The following is a 12751-nucleotide window of genomic DNA, read 5'->3' on the forward strand; positions in this document are numbered from 1 at the left end:
TTTCCTCTCCATTTAATACACATCACAAGTGCTTTGCCATTAAAAGGAAAAGGACTCACCTTGGAGTGGGCTATGGAGAGGGTGTCCACCCACACACGCCAGCCACCCCACTCATATTTAATGGCATGGTACAGCAGGATGCGGAAGATGTTGTAGACCATCTCCGTGATCTTCTGCTCCTCAGAGTTCTTGGGGTTGATGTAGCTGAGCGAGAACATCCAGTCCTGCCATACCGAGCACTGCAGCAGACACCTACGACACACACATCGTCTCACACCGTCAGCACATCATTCAGTTACAGTGTCTTTCCACAATTGTATTTTTAAATTATGATCAGTGTTCATAGTAAATTATACTGTTTTCATTATTATAGGGTCCGTTCACCTAAAATACAAAAGAACATATTTTTCCTAGGGATGGAGCTCGTTAATTGATAAGCCAAAAAATTATTGATAACAGGTACTCAATAAGTTTTTTCCAGGTATCAGTTATCAAGCTCCATCCCTACTTAACCTTATCTATTGAGCATATATATAATTTTGGTGTGATTAGCCAAGGTTACCGAAATACAACAAAGCTCAACAGCATTTGGTTTGTGACATCCAAAGTAGTACTTTTGAGTACTACTGGTGCCACTGGTGCGTTTTTTTCAGCCGAATATCGGAGCGAATTTCGGAGGACGTAAAACAATCTCAACCTCACTTTGTCATTCACATTTGCACACTGCCGCAGAATATTTCATCCTTATAAAGTTGTATTAGTTTTAGGCAGCTGTAGACGGTGTCTAGTGGGGTGTTGGTGACAGCTAGTGATAACCTATCAACTACTTTAGGATCCGCAAAACGCCGTAAAAATTAACCCATTTTTGGCGGGAACCCCTTTTGGTGTTAGCATTATGTTATGCTTTATCTATTGAAAAATAGCAGATCTACTGTACAAGCTTGTAGGTCTGCTATTTTTGAAAAATCGAAGAACGACTGACATAGAAACATAGCTTTTACAGAAAACTGTCAGGATGCAGAAGACATTTTTAGAATCTGATCTCAGGTCTAGACTCTAGAGGAGCATGATAGACACTATTAGACAGCAAACACAGAAGAGGATCTCTCTTCCCCCCCCTCTTTTCTTTGATATATGAATCTGAACGTTAAATGATGCTGTGGGTGATTGAGAGTTCCCCTCACCGTCTGTTCTCGCGGCTGTTGCTGAACAGCTTGATCATGTCAGACAGGAAGAGCCGGCGAACGTCCATCAGCTCTGTGCTTGGAGTGGAGCTCTTCAGTATGGTGGCTGCTACCTTGAGAATCACTGATATCACATGTGCACAAACACACAAGCAGGATAACAAGGAGTCAACAGAGAAGAGAGAAACAAAGTAAATTAAATTCCATCAGCGTGAAGCAATCCATCGTGTTGCGACTCGTGAGCTTGTAGATATTTTCAGCACAAAGATTTGGTGTAGGGTTAAAAAAAAAGATTGTACCAAGAACAGAGCAACCTCGGGTCAAGTATAGAAGTATAGAGGGTTTACATGACATGCAAACATTGACTGGACTCGCATGCAACAACAGACTTACTTGGGTTCTGTATCTTCACTGTGGAGTCGGGCTCAGGGTGAGGTTTGTGAACTACCTGCGTGCAGACCTGCTCTGTGAGAATCTGTTGTTAACAAGAAGCATGGAGATTAATCACTTATTTTGTCTCTATTTGGCCATGTTTAAACTGGCAACGAAATCCGATTTTTGGCCTATCAAAAAAACACATGTAAATAGACCACCACAGGTGATTAAAATGTGATTGTCTCCACCAGAGAGAGTATGTTTTGCACTCCGTCCCCTCCCCATTTCCTGTCACACTACTGTCTACCTATCAATACAAACCCCCCTACCCAAAAACAGATAGTTTGAGAAGCCTGAGAGGCTTCTGATGCAGAGTTTCCACAACTATCGAAAGAAAAGCGTCCATCACCTCGTACAAAGTGTTGTACGTCGTCACTGTCACAGTGTTGGTGTGAAGCATGAGCCTCTCCCCCAGGAGGGTGAAGAGACTGTGTGTGTGCATGATCTCAACCTTCCTCCTGTGGAAAAAACACAAAGAAACAAAAATGAAACAGCTAGACTCTGAAGCACAATGGCAAAGAGAGCACTGCTTGGAGCTTCAGGTTCAGGATCAGTGAGCAGTGTCAGCCTGCCTCCCTGGGCCTTCCCACCTGGGCTCTGGAGACAAGTGTCATGGAGGTGCAGGCTGTCAGAAATTGGGGAGAATTCCGTTGGAGGTTCGTAGGATAACGAAGTCACCCTGTCACTAGGAAAGACACTGCTGTAGAGGTATACCACAAGTGGCTGGGTTTTACAGTGACAAACTGCTCCTGCAAACAGCACAAAGACTGCTGTCACAATGTTAAGTCGAAGCCACACCACTTCACAGCGACTGCCTCAAGGCAGGTGGCGACTTTCTTAACAAGTCGACTATTTCTGCCATTTGCCTAGGCTGGTAAATTGGACACTTAGGAGGAGAGTGCAGTTACTCTATAAAGAGTATAAATATGGAAATAAGGAGGAAAGGGCAGAGCAATGATTCAAACCCAGCCAAGGCTTGGCTCATGTACCGGTCTGCTTATGCTTGATATGGCTTCATTAAACCTTAGACCGATGCACAAAACTTTAGTTGAAAGACAAAAGCTTTTAACAGTGAGCTTATTTACCACATCAGTGGAATAAGGTAGGCTACATCATTTTGAAGATGAATAACAAAGCTATGCCATTTGTGTGGAAAGTAGGGATACAGAAAAGATTGAATATCCCTCTACTGAGAGTAATATACTAAAGGAGTTACCGGTATGACATTTTGAGGCAGAATTACAGATACCTTTAACACAGTATTTATCTGTTACAGGGTCTATGTTTTCAGTTTATGATGAAGTGCAGTGCAATCTTGTTAAACCTCAACTCAAAAAGCTGAGAAAAAGCTTGTCTGAGATCTCACACTGACACGATGACACCCTCTCACATTAGTTACTAGTTTAGGGACAAATTAATTATTTTGTGTTCCTAAAATTGCTGTAGATTATCGAGTTGAATCTATGCATTACCTGTTGTGCTTCTTGCATTTGTTGCTTCTTGAATTTGTTGAATACCAGTTGTACCACTACCTGCCAGAGTATTCAGTAAGGCAGTCTCAACCTTTTCAGGCCGTGACCCCCCCCCTCCCCCTCCCTAATAATCATATTTGAACTGGGGACCCCCAAAAATAATCCTATTGAAACTGGGCAACCACCAAAATAATCATCATAGCTGTGTCAGAAAAGCTCGTGCCGGAATCATGAAGGATCCTATCCACCCCAACCATAAATTGTTTAAGATGTTGCTGCTTGGAAAACGGCTACGGAGTCTCAAACACTTCTAAGAATCTCAGAAGACATTTGTGATCACTTTCAAACATCCAATTATAAAAACAAATGCCCTGATCCAATCATAGTAGACCCTTTATCAATATCAATTATATATGATCTTACAGTAGAGCTTACACAGAATTTGGATAGGGGTTTAATATTTAAGAAAGCTTTCAAAGAGATGGATGAACGGGAGGTTTTCACTAAGCACAGATGTCTCTTTTCATTTGCACCCCAGGCAGTCTACCGTGTAGTGGCAGTGACAGGCATAACGCCTGATGCCCCAGCCCCGCTGCCTCTAGTGCATACAAAACGTTTTCTGTATCTCCCTCCTTCAATTCCTTGCATCTTGAAGAACAGCCCCCTCCCACCTCCCCTCTCTCACTCTCTCACTCTCTGTCATCTCCACATTCTGCAGTATATAAAGTCCATCCCAGTTTTCAAACTGGTTCATTTATTACTTTATTTCAGGGCAGGAGACAGTCATTTTGGAGCCCTTCTTCTACCCATAGATATATATAAAGGCTAGATGGCTCAAGGCGGAGTCTCTGACGTAGTTCACCCGGCGGCCATCTTGCTTCAGGGCTACAGTACAGTATGTTCTATGGCAGCTCAAACAAAAACAGGCATAACTCACTCAAATCTTGACTGATTTACAAACGGGTTGGTTTATTACAAACGTTGTCAACGTGGCTATGATTCAGGACGCTGCTTATTTTTGTTTTTTATATGAACGTCGTATAAAAGCTTATTTTCTTATATATATCTATGCTATATTCTACCCCTCCCCTTGGTTTCTCTGAAATGATGGTTACAGGGCAGCCTGCCAGGAACCCATGCATCCCACAGAGTGCTGCACCATCATTTAGAACCCGGCACCCTGTGAGGAATTTTCAGTTTCCTCCAACTGTACAAACTGTACATACACTCTTCTTAAAAATAAATTGCAGTGAGAAAATCTAGCTTTATTCGTTAGTTCGGCTACCAACTAGTTTGTATATTCTTTTTTCATTGAGCCCATATTACAGGGATATAGGTAGGCAATAGCGACATAACATAGGAAGGAAATGTTTATGAGTATTCTAATGAGCTATGAAGTCAATGGAACTGGTTACTTACTTGTGTCCTAAATGCTTAAGGAAATAACCAAGGACCTTGAGGGATTGCACTCGAATACTTTCGCTGTTAGAGGCCAGGAGCTTGTATATTACCCTGGAACAGAAGCAAGCAGAAGAGGCCGACAATAGCACACTATCCTGACAGGACAAAATATAGCCCTGTTAATGAACAGACTGCACTAGTTATCTTAGAGCCTTTTCCCGTCAGAGCAAATTTATATAAGCGTGAAATGAGTGTCCTAATCAAAACAGGAGCCTTTGCACCACAAATTCCCCTGAACTCCCAAGTAGAATAGTTGATGTTGTGCATGTATAATTCACAGGATCACATGGAATGTGTTTGATCAAACATTAAAGAAATATGATCATATCATTGCTTTTCCCTGCTTTTCCCCCCAGAGTGATCAAGTGAATTATTGTATAAATCATGTATACACAGACAACAATAATATCAGTCGTGTGTGTGTGTGTGTGTGTGTGTGTGTGTGTGTGTGTGTGTGTGTGTGTGTGTGTGTGTGTGTCTTCTTTGTGTGTGTGTTTATTTTGTGGTTTTCTTTCCCTCAGTCAAAAACTTACCGTATTCCATTTCTCTGGTCAAAAGCAGGGATCATGGAGGCTGGGTGCTCAGACATGAGAGCCACCAGTAGCTGCAAAACATCATGGAGGTTTTCATCCTGCAGAAATAACAGGGGACAGTTTGAGAATTGAGAAAGATTTTATCAGGACCGGCAAAGAGGTGTTTCCTCTGGATCGCAAACAGTGTGGCATCGAATACTTTTCAGTTGAATAAAAGAGTGAAGAAGATTGAAGATTCAATACGTTATTGCCATGTCAACAGAGTTGATTGGAATTTGTTTCAGTGTTCCAAAAACAGACATACAGTACAGATACAGACACATATTCACATCACATATTCAGACAGTAGAAAAAGATACAATAAGTACAAACATCATACACTGCAATTCTAAGCCGGAACTGTCACTGTGGATGTTTTACGGGGTGCGTCAGGAATATTCCACTGACAACGTGCAATTTTGATATGACACCCATATCCCAGCAAAAAGATCAACCATCGTCCCTTCATCTGGCGAACCATATTGACTGGATAGGAGGATGCACAGATGGACAAAATGATGCTGAAATAAATACAGTGCTATGGGTTATCCCTTTTCATTATCCATTGTAGCACCAGCTGTACCCATACCACTGCGGTTTGTAAAACTTGAAAATAAAAAATGAAAATAACCATCAACTGCACTGCTGAAAAACAATAACGTTACAGCCTAACTAAGGTCTAGGTACTGTAAGCTCAACTGCAGTGGAGAAAAACCTACCTCATGCATTGTCAACAAATAGTTCAGGATGCTTTGAAGCTCATCCTCCTTCACACCTCGGTCCTGAAAGAATGTCAAGGTAGAAAGACAGATAGAAGTGGTTAACTTGGGAGAAATGTCATCAATAATATTTACTGCATTTTTGTCAGCTTCTGTAGTAAGCTGAAAGCCTAAATGTGTGCTTTCCAGTGTTAGGACTGACAGCATAACCATTTAGGTACAGTCTGCTGATGCTGTAGTATGTCAAGATACATAGAAACATTTCACATAGCCACAGCTGACAGATGCTGCCGTGCGAGAAATTATACTTGCGAGCACATTTTAGCATTTGGTCTCCAGTGTCTCTTCTTATTACGGTGCTTAAACGGTACGCACAACTGAAACACTTCTAATGAGAACACACAGTCCCTCTTATTGATCGCAGCAAAACACATTTATTTAACTATACAATAATTGCTATTTGCCTAAGAAGCCCAGTTGGCGGCATACAGGCTGTAAATCTATTTTACAGCCTGTATTTATGCCATTCCCTGGAACTGTGAGGCTAAACTCTGCTGCATGTGACAGGATAATCATTTGCAGAGACAAGAGGAAGCTGGGACACTGACAGCAACAAAGGAGATTGCGGTACGAAGAAAACAGGGCTAGCATGCAGACTGTGCATTATACAAATACCATGTTAGATACTGTAGCCCTCGACTACACAAATGTTTGCTTCAGGAGCAAAATGGTTAAGCAGCATAAAAGCTCTGCTTTCAGTTCCAAAAACTTGATTGGCAACTAAATGGGGCTGGGCATTTCCCACTAGCACAATAATGTTCATATGGAATGGCATCTTTTTAAATCAGTATACAGTATACACATGAAACCACAGTCTATCTCTGTGTCACAGTCATTTTATCAATTAAGGCAAGGGTCACCTTCAGGATGAGTTGTTTGAGGAAAAGCAGCATGAACGCCCTCAGAGACAGGATCTCCTTTTGGGTGGGCCTCAGTCCATCTGTAGTGGAGAAAGACAGAGAGACAGGCAGGCAGAGAGACAGAGAAACAGACGGGCAGAGAGAGTCAAACAGACAGACAGACAGACAAGCGGGCAGGCAAAGAGTCGAGAGAGAAAGGCAGACAGAGATTGAACACACGTCGCGTTAAGACAAATACTACCAGTAGTAATGAAAGTAGAATTAACCAGCTCACAAGGTCAGGATGAGACAAGGATTACTGAAAATATACTCATCATGAAAATCATTAATTATATAATATATAGAATTAATGATTGATGATACTGTCATCAGTATATGCAGTCCAGAGTTGTGTAGGACTCTAGGCAGCTAGGCCAGTGATTCCAAACCCCACATTTAATATGATTTTCTATCTCTGGGACCTGGCCCAATCTACAAGTTAAAATCCTGAGTATTCATTCGACTCTGAGAGTATACAATGTATTGTATCTGATTGTACACTCTCTTGCGTTACAGTCCCGTACAGACACATTTTGGTTCCTAATTATCAGCTGGGGACCTCTTGGAATCCCCTTTAATGATTGAACAAAATTTGTATCATGATTTACATGTTTTGGTATCACGATTTTCATGTGTTTGGTATCCTGACACTGGGTCCTTGTTGAGAATTGAATCAGTGATCTAAACTGTAATGTGCATCTTCCAACTTGATGTCAAGTTGTTTACACCTGCTAAGTTAACATCTCATTAAAGCGCCGTGGCTTCTATCAACACAAAGTTACTTATGTCAGCATAAGTCAGCTTCTCAACAGCCCAAAGCTATCCTTTACATAATTTCCCATTTAAAATATCTGCTTATAGCTTCACATATTTAGGAATTAAAGTTACAAGTGACTTCAACAATCTGTTCAAGGCCAATTTTGAGCCATGCCTACTTCGTATGCGACAGGACTTTGAGCGATGGTCACTGCTTCCACTAAACTTGGCCGCAAGGATTAACTCTGTCAAAATGTCTACCTAAGTTCTCCTATTTATTTCAGTGCATACCAATTTTTGTCCCACAGACGTTCTTTAAAAATAATTGATAGCTTAATACTGGACTTTATTTGGAATAAAAAAAAAACCAAGACTCCGTAAGGATTTTCTACAAAAATCTAAACCATTGGGAGGAATGACCTTGCCAAATTTTTGATTATACTATTGGGCTGCAAATCTCAGTATGCTACAACTCTGGCTATATCCAGGAGCACTTAGCCCTCCACCAGAGTGGTTAGAGATGGAGACATTTTCCTCAAGGCCTGCATCTCTGGCTGCTCTGGTACATTGCCCTCATGTAACTCCTCCTTGTACACAAATAATATAATTGTTAAAACTTCTTTACAAATTTGGAATCAGTTTAAACGACACTTTGACCTACAGTCCTTCTCCACCCTGGCCCCACTAATAGATAACCATGTCTTTCCTCCTTCCATATCAGACGGGGCATTTGCCGTATGGGCCAATCTGGGAATCAAACGATTCAAAGATGTTTTTGGCTCGTTCCAAGAGCTTTCAAATTTGTTCGATCTCCCCAGACAAAATTTATTTTGCTATCTACAAATCCGGAGTTTTGTGCGTAACAGGTTTCCCCAATTCCCTGACAAACCCGAAAAAAGCCCCATAGATAACTTTCTAGTTCAGGTACAGGTGAGAAAACGTATAATTTCATATTTTTATAACCTAATGCAGTCCCTAACCTCTGTATCTACGAAAAGTGTGAAGGAGCGCTGGGTGGAGGATTTGGAGATGGAAATCTCAGATAATCTTTGGCAGGATATTCTCAGTCGTGTTCACACTTCATCAGCTTGTGCCAGACATGGCCTACTCCAGTGTAAAGTCGTACATCGAACCCACTGGACGAAAGCTAAGCTGTTAAAAATATACGATAACATTGATCCCAACTGTGAAAAATGCCACCAGACACCGGTAACACACGCACACATGTTTTGGACTCTGAGCACGTCTCCGAGCACATTTTGGACTGAAATCTTTGAGACGCTTACAGTATTAACTGGGACACTTATAGTGCATAACGCCATTACAGCGCTGTTTGGCATTTCTCAACTCCCACTGTCTAGATCCCAAGCAGACCTTATAGCCTTGTAACACTACTGGCAAGACAACTAATTCTTATGAGATGGAAATCACCCACCCCGCCCTCCCATACACAATGGCTGAGAGATATTTTTAATAATCTGCAGCTAGAAAGGATTAGATACATAATGAGGGGCTCTGTCACAAAATTCCACACAGTATGGGACCCTTTCCTTGCCTTTGCAGAGGGAATCACTTTCCCGGTCATCCCTGAATGAGTCCCCTCCTACCTTCTGGTGCGATGGGCCCAAGCGCTTAAAATATAAACTACATTAATTGGACGTCAAGTGGTGAGGTTACGGTGTGACCAAAATGGCACGGTGTGTGTGTGAATCTGTTGCCCGATGTTTCCTCTTTTTCCCTGCTCCCACCGTGCTGCGTTATGTTATGTTGAAGAAAAAACCCAATAAATATAAATATTAAAAAAATAAGTCAGCTTCTCATCACACAGGGCACACCATTGCTGTCACAAACCTCCTTTAATGTCAGGCAGGCCAAATGCTGTCATACTGTAGGTATACGTACATATGGTCCCCAAATAAAGATGAATGATCAAATATGGCATATTACAAAGGGCATTGACTAGCTGTCATATGGCGATTCAGCTGTGTGCCCTTTGGAGACACAAGTAGACTGTAGATATGCTGCACTGGGATCCTTTGTTGTGTACTAAAACGATATATGTGAGCCAATATGGGCCCCTGTTACATAGCCTGGTTTTGCCACACAACGTGGATTCACTGATACCGGGCGGGGAGGAAGCGAGAGTGAATCAGTTATCGTTATCAGTATGGCCAAAGCCAGGCTACTGTTACACCCAAATCAATGTGACACCAATCTATTAAAGGTGCTGAATGTGTGATACTATTAATTAGTTCTATATTCCCATAGGAACCATTTCTAGAATGTTTGTTCAGTAACAGGGACATCTCTGTATACAGATGGGTACAGGTACTCTTACAACACGTTATTGCATATCCATGTGGGGCATGCAATTCCAACTTGCATCGTTCTCGACTTGCATACTGAAGCAACCATACTGCCTTTAGGATTAGCAGCAGTTCACTGTGACTGGCTGGATGGAAGAACATCTCATTCTCTCTCATTAATCATTGGCACTTTCACTGCAGAATTTCCCTGCATGTACATGTACTGTCGCTGTACTATGGAGCCTGCGATGCTGCTAAAATAGAGATCCTGTATGGCCTTTTGCTCAGCTTAATTCTTGTCTGCCCTGGCCTGTACTAGGTGCAGATGCCTGATATTATCCAGGCACTGATAACCTCGAGCCCTTTCCTGGGCAGTACACATGTTCAACAGTCGCAGTGACATAATAAAAAGGTGTGTGTGTGTGTGTGTGTGTGTGTGTGTGTGTGTGAGAGAGAGTGAGAGTGAAAGAGAGAGAGAGAATCCCAGTGGAGCGACAGAGAGCAACACGGTGGGGCTGATAACAATATTATTGCCATGATGAGTGCTGCATCAAACATATTCACAGCCAACCAATTATGCCGACTTCCTTTCTTAGATTTACACTCGGGATTTTGCTGTGCTCCCTCGTTGATTCTCATTCTCTGATTAGTTTTCATCTTGCACTCCAAGAGAATAACGAATGTCCACTGAAGTAATGCAGACATTTGATTTTGATTGTCTGTATAATATTATTACACATTTCAAAGTGTTTACTACTTTACTGCATATTTCACACAAACCAATTGCATTCAAATGAAATAAATGTAGTTAAAGACTTTTCCTGAATTCATTTAGAAGAAAAACACATATGGTTGTGTCTCTGTGTCCCTTGATTCCTGGAGTTCTGTGTCAGCCTTGCCCAAATATGGAGTGTTGGGATGTCAGAACAGGCCAGTTTATGGGGTTCTGTGTCACGCATGCCCAAATATGGAGTGTTGTGAGGTCAGAATAGGCCAGCTCCATATATGGACACTGGGCAGGGGCCCTGTCTAGAGGCCGGGCAGAGGCCTTTTTGTGGGGTTCTGGACAACTGTGGGTCTGACCGACTCGACACCGGGCACTGTGGAACGCGTGTGTTGAATTTGAAGTCGGCGGGGCTAACGGTTCTCAAGTTACGTGGATTACAGACGTACATACGTACACAGAGACTAGGTGCATTTATAAATGCACCTAAAGTGCACCAGAAAGTTTTTTCTGACAAATATTCAAAAATAATGAAAATAGCAAGCTCACAACGTTGTGAGCTTGTAGATCAGCTTCTTTGGTTATGAATGTGTGCCTTGAAATACTGACTTGCACAATTTAAGTTAAATTCAATTAAAATCACTACTCTACACAGTATAGGCATATTAAATGCAATATCCTGGCGACAGCCAGATGACAAACACAATGAAACGTTTACATCAGGCTGATTTCAGAACAGAGTTGATTTCATCGACTAAAACTATGATGAAAAATGTTTGTCTAACTAAATAATAACTCAGGTTATCCTGATTGATGTTGATCAATGGTCATCTGTGTGAGTGTCGGCAGTGATTCTCTGCATAAGGGGATGATTCATGGCTGTACTTTGAAAGCACTCTCTATCAGAACCTGGAGGGAAGAGAGAAACCACTAGAACACAACACAATGAGCTGCAGGAGCTTCTGTTTTTGTTCCCATAATTGAACACTTCATTATCTCTATGTTAAACCATCTGTCACAACAGTGGGGGACAGCTGACCTGCCGAGGCAAGCAGAGACCAGTGGAAGAGACCCATTGTTGTCCACTGCAAGAGTTCCAGTTGTACAGTATTATTGTAGTCACTATTCTCATTATTAAAGTCGTGTGTGTGTGTGTGTGTGTGTGTGTGTGTGTGTGTGTGTGTGTGCGACACATTTCCAAAATGTCGATTTTCTTCTAAATATTGTACGTTTGGTATACGCATGTACAGTATGTGGAAAAGATCTGAATTTAAGATAACATTGTTATTGCTCTTACTGTTATTTACAAATTGTTTACAATAATGGGGTTAACAGGTTGACGTAATTACAGGCAATTTAAATAGAGCATTTAAAAACAACATTGACATATTTTAAATGCGTGTTTAAGGTTCTATGTTAAATTAGTCATATACTGTATCTAAAGAGCTTTCTTTGACATCTCCACAATGGCAAATCTGGGTCTATTAAAACATCTATGCACATTTTTCAGAATTTTCACGACCACTGGAATCTACTCATGGTGAGTGACATCTCCCAAGGCAAAGGCATATGCTTCCGGAGCTAAGCCACAGTTTGGAACCTTATACCCATTTTGGGCGGGAACCCCTTTTGGTGTTAGCATTACCGGTATGTTATGCTTTAGCTATTGAAAAATAGCAGATCTACAAGCTAGAGTGGCACGCTATGAGCTTATAGGTCTGCTATTTTTGAAAAATCAAAGAACGACTGACATAGAAACATAGCTTTTTCAGAAAACTTTCAGGATGTAGAACACATTTTTAGATCTGATCTCAGGTCAGAATGGGTTAAGGAGAAACCCTGATGCTCATATGCCTACCTACCAGCACAAAATGCTCTCCATAGATCACCGTCACATACAGTATGCCAGCCACCATCCATTAATGTTTACACATTCAACAGACTAATTATCATGCCATAAATGTTCAGGTAAATCTGTGGTCCAGGTCTCAGAGCAGCGTGTGGACACGTCCCCAGGGACAGTGTCATGTCCTCAGTGATGGGCTTAATTACTATTCAAAAAGTATTCCAACCACGATGAACATTTTGGTGTAATTTATGTACTAGATCAGTGGTTTTCAAACTTTTTCATATCAAGGCCCATTATTTATTTGGCATTTGAGC

General features: G+C 41.5%; 1 protein-coding gene across 1 annotated transcript in view; it reads right to left on the reverse strand.

The window, feature by feature from the left end:
* nbeab (neurobeachin b) overlaps window positions 1–12751 on the reverse strand; it is a gene marked incomplete at its 5' end in the record, with an annotated part of 240535 nt that overhangs the window by 153713 nt on the left and 74071 nt on the right. Inside the window, 8 exon segments of the mRNA XM_080772482.1 lie at window positions 60–252; window positions 1185–1308; window positions 1578–1659; window positions 1969–2077; window positions 4511–4603; window positions 5086–5183; window positions 5844–5906; window positions 6764–6843. Coding sequence (XP_080628608.1) covers window positions 60–252; window positions 1185–1308; window positions 1578–1659; window positions 1969–2077; window positions 4511–4603; window positions 5086–5183; window positions 5844–5906; window positions 6764–6843 — 842 coding nt within the window.

Source organism: Protomyctophum bolini, assembly GCF_963924005.1.
Source record: "Protomyctophum bolini genome assembly, chromosome: 9".
Classification (NCBI taxonomy): domain Eukaryota; kingdom Metazoa; phylum Chordata; class Actinopteri; order Myctophiformes; family Myctophidae; genus Protomyctophum; species Protomyctophum bolini.